Here is a 13,530-nt window from a genome sequence, read left to right on the forward strand (position 1 = left end):
AGAACTTGCCACAATTTGTTATGGTCCACACAGTCAAAGGCTTTAGAATAGTCAATAAAACAGAAATAAATGTTTTTCTGAAACTCCCTGGCTTTTTCCATTATCCATCGGATATTGGCAATTTGGTCCCTAGTTCCTCTGCCTTTTCTAAACCCAGCTTGTACATCTGGCAATTCTCGCTCCATGAATTGCTGAAGTCTACCTTGCAGGATCTTGAGTATTACCTTACTGGCATGTGAAATGAGTGCCACTGTTCGATAGTTTGAACATTCTTTAGTGTTTCCCTTTTTTGGTATGGGGATATAAGTTGATTTTTTCCAATCTGATGGCCATTCTTGTGTTTTCCAAATTTGCTGGCATATAGCATGCATTACCTTGACAGCATCATCTCGCAAGATTTTGAACAGTTCAGCTGGGATGCTGTTGTCTCCTGCTGCCTTGTTATTAGCTATTTTTATCTTGCTTTTAACCAGCTCTGTTAGCCAATTTGCTCACTAGTAGAGAAGCAGGTAATTTTTTAAAAATCAAAATAATGGGTCGAAAAGTACTTTTACTGTTCTTCATATTTACTGTTTTCAATTATATTTTAAACACTTTCTAGTGCTGCATACGCTCCGCTACTGAACGGATGCAAAACAGCTGGTTGCCTCCCCGGCTCATGCATCTAATGGTAATGATGTTGAAGATTATGATAACCTGGATATAAATATCAATTAAAGAGGTACAAAATCCTTTCGCTCCCTGCCCCTGACAACCAGCGTCTCTGGAGCCACCCCTTTCTACCCACGTGGTTGGGAGGAGCGTCGCCGCGGCATGGCTGTTCCCGGGTCGGGCCTCGCGTTGTATCCAGGAGGGGCACGCGGGATCGTGAGAAAGACCCGCTCGGAGGCTGGGCGGGGTGGTCGAAAGCGGGATGGCGGCGGGGTTGGATCGGAGGACTCGGGCGCCGTTGTTCATTTTCTCCCCAGAGATAGTAGTTGTTAGGGAAGGCTTCATCTTTTATGCAGGACGGATGGTGCCGCGTTCCCTTAAGCCTGCAACTGCCATCCCTCCGCGGAGGGGCGCGGAGTAGAAACCGAGAATTTACGTGGCGGGACTGAATTGCTTGCGGGGAAACAAGGGGCGGAAAAAGCAAGGACTGTGGGTATCAACAGCGTGTAATTATGGTGCGTCCAAATCCCCGCGTATTTGTTGTTGAGGTCTGTGCTGAAACAGCAACTTAACAGAATAAAATAAAAGGAGCCTAGGCTGCAATTTAAAAAAGTTTTGGCGGAAGGGGAGAAGCGTCTCTAATGGGCGGCGATTCATGTTGATGGTTTTGGAAGCGTTCGCCTTGGCTAGCGTTGGGGGGGTCTTCGGCAATACCCCACTTAAGCGGTGGGGATCTTAATGAAAATATTTAATGATATCCTACCGTTTAAATCAATCCCACGACCTTTTAAAAGCAGTAACTGGTGCTGAGATCAAACAAGAGGGCCCACAGTGCCCTGCAGTTTTGGCCTTTGGTCTTTTCCACACATAAAAAAAGATAAATGCTCCCTTGAGTCAAGCTCAGTTCCTAGTGACTACATAGATATGTAGTTTTCTTGGCCATAATATGGAAATGGTTTCCTTTGCCTTATTTTACATTTTTTTTAATCTTCCCAACCTAGCCTTCAGTTTTGTTAATCCAAGTACTAACTAGTCCAACACTGCTTAGCGTTTATAAACCCAGCTACAAAATGGGCATTATTAAACACATCTAGACATTAGAAGCTCTAACGGCTTATTTATTTGTCGGCATAGTACACAGGTAATATTTATTTACTAAGAGGTACATCATATATTTTAAAGCAATAGTACAGCACAACAATCTAAAACAATAGTAGAAGCGAATGAATGCAATTCATTTATAACAGTTATAACATTTTTTATTATTTTATTGTTATTTATAAGTAAAAACTGAGCTAAAAACTGTTCCCCAACATATGAAGGGATTAAGATAACAATAATTAAAAGATTCCAACAAATTCAGGTGTGGGGAAAGAAAAACAAGGGAAAGGAAATAATGTTGGCGCCAGGTGATTTCCCTGAGGAAATGATACAGCCAAAATGCTGTAATTAAACAAGTCCTTTCTCTGATACCCACCTTCTGGGCTTCAGGATGAAAGAAGACTTGGTGATCTGGTGGATACTGAGATCACAAGCTGTGAAGAGGCCTAAGCTTATCCCTTGAACTGAGCTTGAAAACCATTGATTAAAGAGAGATTAATACATTCCTTTCTTAAAGGTAGAGAGAATGTATGATGTGAGAAGATAGGAGTGTGCGGGAAGGGGGGAGTTGCCCCATACCCTTCTATATTTTATGTTCCTTATGGTTATCTCAACATCAGTGAGCTGAAAATTCCTTTTCCATCATCGGCGTTGGCCAAGATTGCTTTGGGTTCCCTGGCCCCAGATCCTGAGCCTCGCAAAGGAGGGATCACCAAAGAACTGAATGTGACAGAGGACATCTTACATGTGTGAGTGTGGCTCATATGCCCCCATCTATAGCATTAATGTTAGAATAGGCAGGGGGCATGGGCTGTCAAGGGAAACAGCCCTGGGGGAACCAGGAGGAGGGGTTTGGCCTCTGCTCAGTCATGCAATTCCATGTGTGATGTTGAGTTTGCCATTATCTCTTGGGTTGATTGAGCTTGCTTTCAGAACAGGACATGCTCCTTGGAGACCTGAAAGTAACAGAGTTTGGTGGTCAGGGCCAGTGCGATGAAAGACCCGGCATGGTGTAAAGTAGTAGACTTGGACTGGAACTGGGGTAGACCCAGGTTCATATTCTTGATCAGCCATAAAGCTCACTGGGAGCCAAGGTTGCTCTCTGTCAGCTTTGCTTATCTTACAGAGTTGTTGGGAGGATAAAGTTAGAGAGATTATTACATTTGTCACCTTGAATTCCTAAAGAAAGGTGAATTATAAGTGCAAAAAGTAAGGGGATTCATGGGAGGTCAGTGAGGTCTGCACTTTCAGATTATAATATATGGTTTTATGGAAAGTACAGTGCTGATGTGAGACCAGTCTTGTACATTTATAGCTATGTGCCATTCATTATTTTTGTTACTGTTATTTTCAGGCAATGGAGAGCTGAGGAAGCCAGGATCCTGCGTGTTTCCATCAGCTCCTTCTTGGAGCATCTCTCCTTGGTGGTGGAAACAATGGATCTATTTGGACCACCCATGGCTTGATAAACCATCACACCAGACCACAGAAGATTATGGATTTTGTTGGATTCTGGACTTGCCCGTTCATTACTGATGTCAGAGAAGGCACTGGACAATCCATCCTTGGAGCCAGTATGCGAAGGAGATGTGTATTTTGCACTGTGATGCTCAAGAACCCTGATATTGTATATTGAGAAGCAGGCAAGTTTGGAACTGCCTTGGCCTGTCTTCCCTAACCTGATGCTCTCCAGATATGTTGGACCTCAACTTCCATAAGCCACAAGCAGTCTGGCTAAAGGTGCTAGGTTGGGGAAGACAGGTTTCAATAAAAGATCCATGTATAGAATATATGTTTTTATTATATTATCCTATTCATTTTACAGCCTGCATATATTAACTAATACAATATTTTTGGCCCTGGGAAGAGACTGATGGACCAGTGATATAGGTAAAGGTAAAGGTTTCCCTTGACGTAAAGTCCAGTCGAATCCGACTCTAGGGGGCGGTGCTCATCTCCGTTTCTAAGCCTTGGAGCCGGCGTTGTCCCTAGGGACACTTCCGGGTCATGTGGCCAGCATGACGACTCGGAACGCCGTTACCTTCCCGCCGAAGCGGTACCAATTCATCTACTCACATTTGCATGTTTTCGAACTGCTTGGTGAGCAGGAGCTGGGACGAGCAACGGGAGCTCACCCCGCCGCGCGGTTTCGAACCGCCGACCTTCCGATCGACAGCTCAGCGGTTTAACCCGCAGCGCCACCGCGTCCCATCCAGGACCAGTGATATAGTCATAAGCAAAATCTTAAGAAATACGTTTTTTTGGGGGCTCCTGAATTAAAATGATTATGACCATGATGCAAATGTCAGGGGATGTTGATGCACAGTGTTCAGAAAAGGAAACCATCTGTGATCTAGAAATAGAAACAGGAAAAGCCATCTATTCTTTTCATTAAATATGTCAAGCAGGCAATGCTGCAGGACTTGTGAGTTTATGACTGGTGACTTCTCCAGTAAATGAAATTGACAGATCTGTGATTCGGTTCTTCCATCCAGCTGGTTTGATAGGATAGGCCTGTTTTGAAATGTAAACAGGAAATTGGTCATCTGAGTAGTTTTTCCAAATCAAAGCCTGAATATGTTGGAAATGTTAATTTTGTATTTTCTATTGTTCCCTTGCTTTAATATTTTTCCCTTCAAGGTCGTACTGTAATATGAGATTCATGAGGAAATCCGCCCAATCCCATTTATTTAGGAGTAATTCCGTTTGAATTTAATGGAGTTAAAATCCATGTAGATTTGCACAGAGTTATAACTGAAAATGCACTATTTTGTTTGCACTTTTGCTGAAAGCATTCAGCACTTTGTGTAATACTGAATGAATAAATCAGGGTTTTTTTTCTCCCATGTCAATATGAGACAGCACAAAACTGAGCAGAGAATATGGGTTACAGTAAAAAAAAATGAGCTGACCTTATTAATATGAACAGCAGCCACTGCCAGAAATATTGGGGAAATGTTTTGGGTAATCAGTTTCTGAATAGGGGCTCATGGCAACAATGGGGATTGTTCTTGTAACACATCCTTCCTCCTCCACAAATCAAGATACTGAATCATGCAGGGAGCACACATGGGTGCCAGAGATTCCCTGTGATAGGTTTGCAGCCTTTCAATCTGGAACTGACAAATTAGCAAAAAAGGATGCAGATAACACCTGTTTTGCTCCAGTTGCTTACACAATGGGGAACATACATGGCTGATTTTGGGCCACACTTGGCTTTAATTCCCAAACTCTCTGCAATTCAGACCTCTGGCAAAAGTGATACGGCAATTTGCTCTGTGGAAGGAGATTTAGAAAAGACAGGAAAGACCCATGGAAACTATGACCTCAGAACGAAGTGGTAGCCACCAGCTTGGCTTTAAAGGTGGATTGGATAAATTCACAGTGGACTTAGCTATCAAAGATATTGAACTTGAAGGCTCCATGTTAGATCCAAGTTGGAGGCAGTATGCTTCCAAATAACAGTTGCAGAAAACAACACTGCTAGATGCATATGTCTCCATCTGCTTGCAAGCACCCCAGAAGCATCTGGTTGGCTGCTGTGAGAAACCAAACGCACTAAGATGGGCCTTGGCCTGATCCAGTAGGACATTTTTTTAATATAACCAATTTATATAGCTGCCCATCTTAGAATATAGTGGCTCTAGGTGGTGAACAAGGACTATAACTAAAAGCTACAATATAGCAGACAATTAAAGAACAAAATACATGTGTACAGTCTAAGAACATTCCCCTACTAGTCCAAAGAGTGGAATCAAACAGATTAGCTAACAGGGCTTGCTTAACCTCCTGGCCCAGAAGCCTGGGAGAACAATCAGGTCTGTAATGCCTTACAAAACAGTTGGGGCCTTCCAGATCTCTGGAGAAATGTAATTCCACAGGATAGGCAGTTTGACAGGCTAGACACTACTCCTAAGTCCTGCCATATGGCACACCCTAATAGATGGGACCTGCTGGCCCTGTTGGGATATGCAATTGGAGATAGGCAGTGCTGCGAATAACCTGGCCCTGTGCCATGCAGGGCATTATAAGAGATAATCAAATGCATATGGAAGCCAATATAGTTCTCAGAATGGTGGTGTCACATCAGTGTAATGTGAAATGGATAAAACTGCCTGCATCATGGCATTTGGGACCATTTGCAATTTCTGAATGCTTTTCAGGATAGCACCATGTAGACTGTATTAATCCTACCAGGAGGTCACCAGAACATGAGTCACTGTGATCGGGACTTCCCAATCCAGAAACAGGCACAATTAGCAAGCAAGGTGAACATGTGGAGGTCTCCTGCCACATCTACCTGTTTTTTGAGCGGGAGGATCATCAAATTGCAAACTTGCTCTGTCTAAGGGATGCAACTCCATTCACAGCCAGAGACAGAAAATCTCCAGATCCCGGGGTGACTCAAAACCGACAGTCACTTGGTCTTTCCAGGATTGAGCCAAAGCCTACTCTTCCCTATCCAGACCCCCACAATCTCCAGATACTGGGAAAGAACTTCAATGGCATCACTTGGGGCAGAGAAGTATAACTCGTTATCATCAGCATACTGATGATACCTCTCCCCATGTTGATGGATGACTGCCCCAGTGACTTCATGCAGATGTCAAACAGTAATGGGGAGAAAGTAGAGACCTGAGGGACCCCACAAAGCAGGAGCCTTGGGCTGAATCACTCTCCCCATCAACACTGATGAATCAGCCCCAGAGAAAGGAAGAGACTCACCACAACGTTGTGCCTCCCATTCCCAACCCCCTGAGCTGGTCCAGAAGGATGCCATGATTGATGGTACTGAAGCCTGCTGAGAGATCAAGGAGGGCCAGGAAGGGTGCCCTGCATCCATCCCAAGCCCACAAGAGGTCCTCAACAAGCACATCAATGCTGGGAGTGCTATAACCAGGTCTGAATCCCAGCTAAAAAGGATCCAGATAATTTACGTCCTCCAGGGCCCTCTGGAGCTGCAGGCCAACATCTTCTCAACAACCATTCCTAAAAAGGGAAGGCTGGAGAGTGGATGAAAATTGTCCATTTCCATTGGATCCTGAGAAGAGGCCAGATAACTGTCTCTTTTAAAACAGGTGGCATCATCCCTTCCCACAAAGAAGCATTAACCATTGCATGACCCAACCATATATCACCTCCTGTCCTAACAGTCAGAAATCACGCTGAGACGAGGAGTAGGTCTCTAGTGTTTATTACTGCTACATTAAACAGAATCCTAACAAACTGAAGAAGCGTGGGAAAAACCCAGACAGATAAACCCCAAAAGTTAAGGTGGGTCTGATCTGTGTCTCTTCGAATGGCTGCTTAACTCCTCAGTACTACACATGGGTTTTCCACCCTGGATAGGGGCCCCCTCCTGCTCACCATCAGTACTCATGACACCTCCCGCCTTGACCAGCCAGGAGGGACATGATCGAAAACACAGATGGCTGAGCTCACAGCTTTGAAGACCCTGTCACTTCATCACAACTAACAGGTTCAAACTCTTTCCAGAGAACCAGGCAGGACCATACTTCAGGGACCTCCATAGGATCTTTACAGCTAGACTCCAACTCTGAGCAAATCCAAGCAAGTGTATCTGACAGATGCCTGGAATAATCCTCACAGTGGCCTTACAGGTATCCCCTGAGCCCTCTGTACCCAGGAGGGGCTGGGTCACCTTAAACAGGGCTACCGACTGGCTCTCCGTGGACACAGTAAGGCCAGAATTGTAACTGTTTTGCTATCCATTATCACTGTGAGGTAATGCCTAAGAAATGCACTTACATGGGCTCAGTCAGGTTCACTCTAGGCATCTCTTATCCCCACTGATCCCTACAGCCCAACTTTGCAAATAGGGTCTCACAACCAACTAATCCAGAGCAGCAACCCTAGAAGCCAGTAGGATTTCTCAGGTGACAATGGCTACATCCCTACACTGGAACTGGGCTCATAGCCGGTGCCACACACCAAGTCCGGCAAGGCAGATCTCTGAAGGGGGCCCCTGCCCCTCTGCCCCAGTGCTGAGCCAGGGTTTGGTAATGCAGTCAGCCCTCTCGTTCACAATTAAGTCATGGATGAGGGAAACTTTGTTACAAGCTGAGTATGCATTAAGTAGCATGTGAATGCCAGGGGCTCTGAAGCCCTGGTTACTAGGCCTTCAGGTAGAACACGGGCTTGAAGGCGGAATCAGCACTAAACACTGAGGTCACCTTCCCTGTGAGCAGCCCACCCTCTGATTCCTACCAATCAGTCAGTCACCATCACTATAGCTTGGCCTGTCCTCTTTTCCCCATTCACTGCAACCCTTCCAACCCCACCTTTTTCCTTTCCAGCTTCAGGGCCCTGTCCAACCTCCTGAGCCTCCAGCCATACCACCTGGCAGCTGGTGCCAAGTTCAGGGATGTGTCATGAGTACTGATGCTTCTGACAGGGCTGCAACTGGGGGGGGGCAAGTGAGGCATGTGCCCCAGGTGCTGCGCTGGGGGGGCGCCAAAATGAGCGCTGGGGGGGGCGCCAAAATGGGCACGGAATCCATGTTTGCCCCCGGTGACACAAATCCTAGTTGTGGCCCTGGCTTCTGATGAGCACTCAGCATCCCCTTAGACAGCAATACCAGCTAACCAGCCTCCCCACTCCCTTTCTAGCCATCTTCAATCTATACTACCTCACCCTATCCTCTAATTACCCTATTCTTACCCAAATAGTGGGGGTGGGGAGGGGGGGTAAAAACAATGCTCCAACAAGTTAAGTTGACCCATATTGCATGCCTAGGCCCCCATCTCTTAACTGGGGAAATAAATGGTGCTACCCTGGTTAACACTCACCCACCAACACTACCTACCAAAAACCTTCCAGTCTAAAGCTCAATACTCTAGTGCCTTTTAGGCATCAACTCTTTAAACAGCAAGAGTAAGAGAACCTTAAAGCTGATGTTAAACAAGGTCCAAAATGATAGATGAAATCAGTCAGGTGGCCACCGATCCATGTGGATAATTTGATAGACCTACCAGCCTGCTTCCCCTCCCACTCCCACTCCCACTCCCAGTCCCACTCCATATTCGTACCATCCCCGAGCCTCAGCATCTGCCATGGTCAGAAAATGAAAAAAGGTGAACATTATAAAAGGTGCCAGAAAAATACAGTGGCTATCAGAACAAACAAGAACGTTGGCCCTGAAGAGTGCTTGCCTGCCTGAGTCCGAAGTTCCAAATAAGCTATTTTTGCATATACTGTATGTGACTCTCAGTAGGCAAAAAGGCTACCAATTTCTATCATGTGGTCACAATATAAATTCATTTCCTGATGGTTACAATGTTCTCCTACAGGGACTGCTTGTAGTAATGCTTCAGAATGTATTCATGTAGCTGGGATGTGCTGACATTTCTTTAGCATCTCATTTTTAGCATAAGCATTTATCTTATTTTTAGCAGAGAGAGTTATTTGTGCAAGTTCAACTGTCTGTTGCACGATTTATTACTACAGGCTGCATGTTCATTTACATCTACACGACTAAGGATAATCCTTGGGTGCTACATTATTAGACTTCAAAGTGGACCAGCCTTCCCATTTTAACCAGCGTGCTTTTAAATTCTGCAATTGTACTTTTAGTTTACTAAGTTGTTATGATCCCGCAGGTTTTAGCCTTGTATTCATAAGAGGGTCAGCTTCATCAGTCTTGGATTTCCCATGATTGAACGAACATTTGTTCTACCACATATAACAAATATTGATTACAGAAAAGTAATATGTGAAGAAAAGTTCTTTTGTGGCCTTCCAGACCTTCTGGCTCTTTATATGCTGTTGACACAGAGTTAGAACAGGCATCCTTGAAGTGTGGTGGCACTGGCCATATTGGATTTCTGAGAGCTGAGCCTGAACCACACCTAGAGGACGTTCATCACCGTGGCCCAATGGAGTCTTCAAACAGCAGGTGAGGGTCACCTGATCAAAGAGCTACAGACCTGACGCAGGTTGGCTATTAAGCCTTTGTGACCAAAGGAAATTGCAATGAAAAATCTCTGGACATAAGGAAAGCCTGCCAGAATTGACCTCTGTACTGTAGTGATTTTACTTCTGTTTGGCATTCTTACTTCAAGGCAATTACTGGCCTAGATTCTGCATCTTCATTTTGCAAGCAGATGTTTGGAACCCTCTTGCTGATGGAAAAGAAACCAGGGATCTTTCTCCCAATTCCCCTCTTCCTTGGCAGGCTCCAGCTACTTCCCTTATTGTGCAGATTTTCATGAGTCTGCAGTAGGGGGGTGGGAAGGAAACCTGAGAAATTTTTCCTCCTTTGCTCAGCTAATGGAAAAGCTGGATGAAAAGTATCTTTTGGTGCATGGGAGCCTTTTGCTGGATCAGGCCCATAGAAATAGGGTTTTTGTGATTATCTCTTTCCAGGGTGGAATGTGTGTAAGTGTATGTGTGTAAGTGTGTGTGTGTAAGTGTGTGTGTGTGTGTGTATAGGGGGGAGAGTCTAGACTGGATCAAGATCGTGCCAAGCCAAGCAATATACCGGCCACACACAGACCACATTTTCTTTGTCGTGTCTCGAATGCTTTCTGCTGCCCAACCCATCCCCTCCGCTCCATCCACCTCCTGTACACTCCATCTTCCCACTGTCTCCTGTTTCTGCTGATTTCTTCTCCCTCTTCTCCTTCAAAAGAGCCATTTCTTGGAAAATAAGGAAATGATGTCAGTGCCTTGCAACAGCCTTATAAAATCATTTTGTTCGGGGGACTGGGAGCAGCACATCAACCTATCGATCCCTTTGAATTACTGAGGCCTTGGGTTTGCTGTCTCACAAGATGAAAACTAAAAAACTATTCTTTGGTATTTACTATGGTAATTATTTATAAGGTGCTTAAGATTCATTATGTGCAGATTAAAACTCACACTTAGTGGTAGCACCTAGCTGATCTTGGCAAAAACTAAGCAGGATCAGACTGGGTTAGTACTTGGATGGGAGACCACCAGGAAGCACCAAGGTGGTAGGCTAGATTTTTTTTTAATCTGTTCAGTTGTGTCCAACTCTCGGACAAGTCCTTGCAGTTTTCTTGGTAAGGTTTTTCGGAAGTGGTTTGCCATTGCCTCCTTCCTGGGGCTGAGAGAGAGTGAACGGCCGAAGGTCACCAGCTGGCTTCGTGCCTAAGGTGGGACTAGAACTCCTGGGCTCCCAGTTTCTAGCATGGTGCCTTAACCACTACACCAAACTGGCTCTCTATGGCTAGATTGGGAAGTCTAAAAAACGTCCTGAAAGAAGGGAAGGGCAAACCACTTTGTATTCTTGTCAAGAAAGCTGCATGGACAACGGGCATGAAATCTCCAGGAGCTGAGCTTGACTTTGGAGACACTTTATAGATTGAAAAGTCTGTAAGTCTATAGTCCTTGCCTAGAAGCTTACAGTCGAATAGACATAACACAAAAGGCAGAAAGGATGAAGAGGGAAAACAGTAAACAAGCATGCAGGCACCAACTCCTAGAGTCTTGTCTCAGTCAGAGATACCGCCAAGGTTGAGGGGGCCCTGGGTAAGCCTTCCCATCCTGGGTGCTCCACTTGCTCTGCATTTTGCATTTTAGAAAAAGGCTCATCGGATGAACTGCAGCTTCTTCTGAAGCTGTTCAAAGGTCTGGGGCTCTACATTTCAATGAATTAATAAGTGCTGTGGTGAACTGACACAAACAGTGGACCCAGGAAGGTAGTCAAGAACAAAAACGCAGGAATGTTTGACCAGCAGCGGAGCTGCTGTTTCTGGCTCAAGATGTGGAAAGCCTTCCATCTGCCTAAGAGGCATCCACAGTTGTCTGGTCTTGTGCAAATCACGGTCACAGCTTCGGGTCTGAGTAAGCAGGCTCAGGTTGAGGTCACGCTGAAGGCTGCTGCTGTCTTGAATGTGCTTTCCACAAATATCTGCAAGCCACTTTGCCAGCCCATTTGACTGGCAAGTGGGGCATCCCAGCTTCCACTCAAGCTTCCAGCTTCTCCTCCATATAGATAGGCAGGCAAAACTAGGGTTGCTTTGGGGAAAATGTGAAACCATTGCCTGTAATAACACTCTCCCCAGGACTGAAATAATAATAAAAAAGCGAGTATAAGGCTCTCATAAACTCTGTCCCTCAGAAAGAGGCCAAGGATGGCATTTAGCTGTGCGGAAATAAGGTTTTTGGGCTTGTCCAGTCACTCAGAGATGGTGCTCCCCTGACCTGCCTCTATTACCCTCCCTTTGCTTCCCCTTTGCACACAAAACACATTTGCCCATTCCTAAAAAGGGTTTATGGCAGGATCTCAGAATTCCAGCCGTGTGAATCATCCCACACCAGGACTCTCAGTGGTGCCAATTATAGCTCGCCCTTTTTTTTTTAATCCTCCCGCCTCTCTCGGTTGGCCTCACCAATAAGAGTTTCTCCCTTTCCCTTGTTTATTCCTTTTGGATGCCTGCGTTGGGGGTGGTGATGGGATAAACGAAGTGCCCTTTTAGCCGCACCCCTCTTTTGCACCCTCTGTTGATAGACCTTATATTTCGGGGGGAGGGGGAGGGGGAGGGAGAGGACGGGGGGGGCAGATTCCTGGGCCCGATCCCTAGTTCCTTGGGAAATGTGCGTGGTGAAACGAATGATTTGATGCTCCAGAAAGGGATTAGAATAGGCTGGGATGCAAAAGCTTTCTTACTATAAAAGGAGCGTGTTGGAAGAGGGGAGGGGGAAGAAGGTTGCTAGATGGTTCGGCGACAGATGAAAGGGTGTGGAACATCTTTTTGTGCCGGGGAGGGGCGGTGGCAAAATTAGCTTGAAGGCGCTCCCTGCTTTTGCTGAAATGGATCAATGGCCACCAGATGGCGCCATTGCCTCGCCGTATTGGACTGGCGTCACCTCAAAACCCCGTTTTAGAGAAGGATTCAGACGCACGAATCGTTGCCTCAACCCGCATTTCTTCGCACCCACTCTGACGTCCGACCCCGATCGCTGCGCCGCCGCGGATGGCTTGCAGGATCTCTTTCCTCGCCAGGAGCAGCTGCATTTCAGCATCCGCCCGGCCCGACCCTTGCCATCCCATCCCCCCCAGCTGCTGAAATGCTGCGTGCCCGGGAACCACGAAGGACGTTTTTCGTTTTCGGTGGTTATTTTTTTCTAAAACCCCCCCCGCCCTTTTTCTTTTTTCTTTTTCGAAGGGGAGGAATCATTACCTCCCAACTTTGGAACACTCCCCCCGAGTGGGTCTTTTTTGACCACCGGGGGAGGGCGCAGGCAGGCCCGGGCAGACGGTCGAGGAGCACGTGCCCCTGGAAGCAGGCGAGGGTTCCGACCTCATTTGCAACCCATTTCCTCAGGCGAGATCTCCAATAGCATAGCAAGAGGGGTTAGGGAAAAAGGCATTTACCTCCCAGACCTTTTCCTTCTTCAGATCCCACTCCTGCCGCCTTATCTTCACCTACCCGGAAGCTCCTAGAAGAAGCCAGAAATCCTGGCTGCAGGGGTGCGAAAGGAGTTGGAGGCCAAGGAGAGGTAGACTGACATCACCCTGCATTTCAAAATGAACCTTTTGTCTCTGATTCTTATTATTGATACTTACTTCTCCCTCTCTTTCCCTTTAATAATAACAATAAATAATAATGACAAAGAAACATGAAAGTGTTCATAGCTCCCTATTCTGGTTATGGGGCATCTCATCTGTTTAAGATCTGGATTTATAATCGGCTGTTATTCTTCAAGGGCTTTTTGGCTTTCCCACTCTAGCGGCTATTCCTGTGGGAACTGGATTGGGGCTTAGTTGTGGGAAGACCAGAGCAAGTGAAG

General features: G+C 45.9%; 1 protein-coding gene across 1 annotated transcript; it reads left to right on the forward strand.

Moving 5' to 3' along the window:
* Positions 1 to 746: 746 nt before the first annotated feature.
* LAGE3 (L antigen family member 3) lies at positions 747 to 4,345 on the forward strand. Its single transcript, XM_063294198.1, has 4 exons — positions 747 to 842; positions 2,373 to 2,501; positions 3,107 to 3,642; positions 3,983 to 4,345. The coding sequence occupies exons 1-3, from the start codon at positions 814 to 816 to the stop codon at positions 3,216 to 3,218; spliced, it is 270 nt and encodes an 89-aa protein (XP_063150268.1). The 5' UTR covers positions 747 to 813; the 3' UTR covers positions 3,219 to 3,642; positions 3,983 to 4,345.
* The last annotated feature ends 9,185 nt before the right edge of the window (positions 4,346 to 13,530 follow it).

This window comes from Candoia aspera, chromosome 2 (assembly GCF_035149785.1).
Source record: "Candoia aspera isolate rCanAsp1 chromosome 2, rCanAsp1.hap2, whole genome shotgun sequence".
NCBI lineage: Eukaryota > Metazoa > Chordata > Lepidosauria > Squamata > Boidae > Candoia > Candoia aspera.

What these genes read in the sequence shown, in the direction of transcription:
- LAGE3 (XM_063294198.1), top strand. Translation starts at nt 814, where the DNA reads ATGGCTGTTCCCGGGTCGGGCCTCGCGTT. An exon ending in CCCGGGTCGGGCCTCGCGTT is followed by an intron (nt 843 to 2,372) that starts GTATCCAGGAGG and finishes TCTCAACATCAG; the next exon opens with TGAGCTGAAAATTCCTTTTC. An exon ending in ACAGAGGACATCTTACATGT is followed by an intron (nt 2,502 to 3,106) that starts GTGAGTGTGGCT and finishes TGTTATTTTCAG; the next exon opens with GCAATGGAGAGCTGAGGAAG.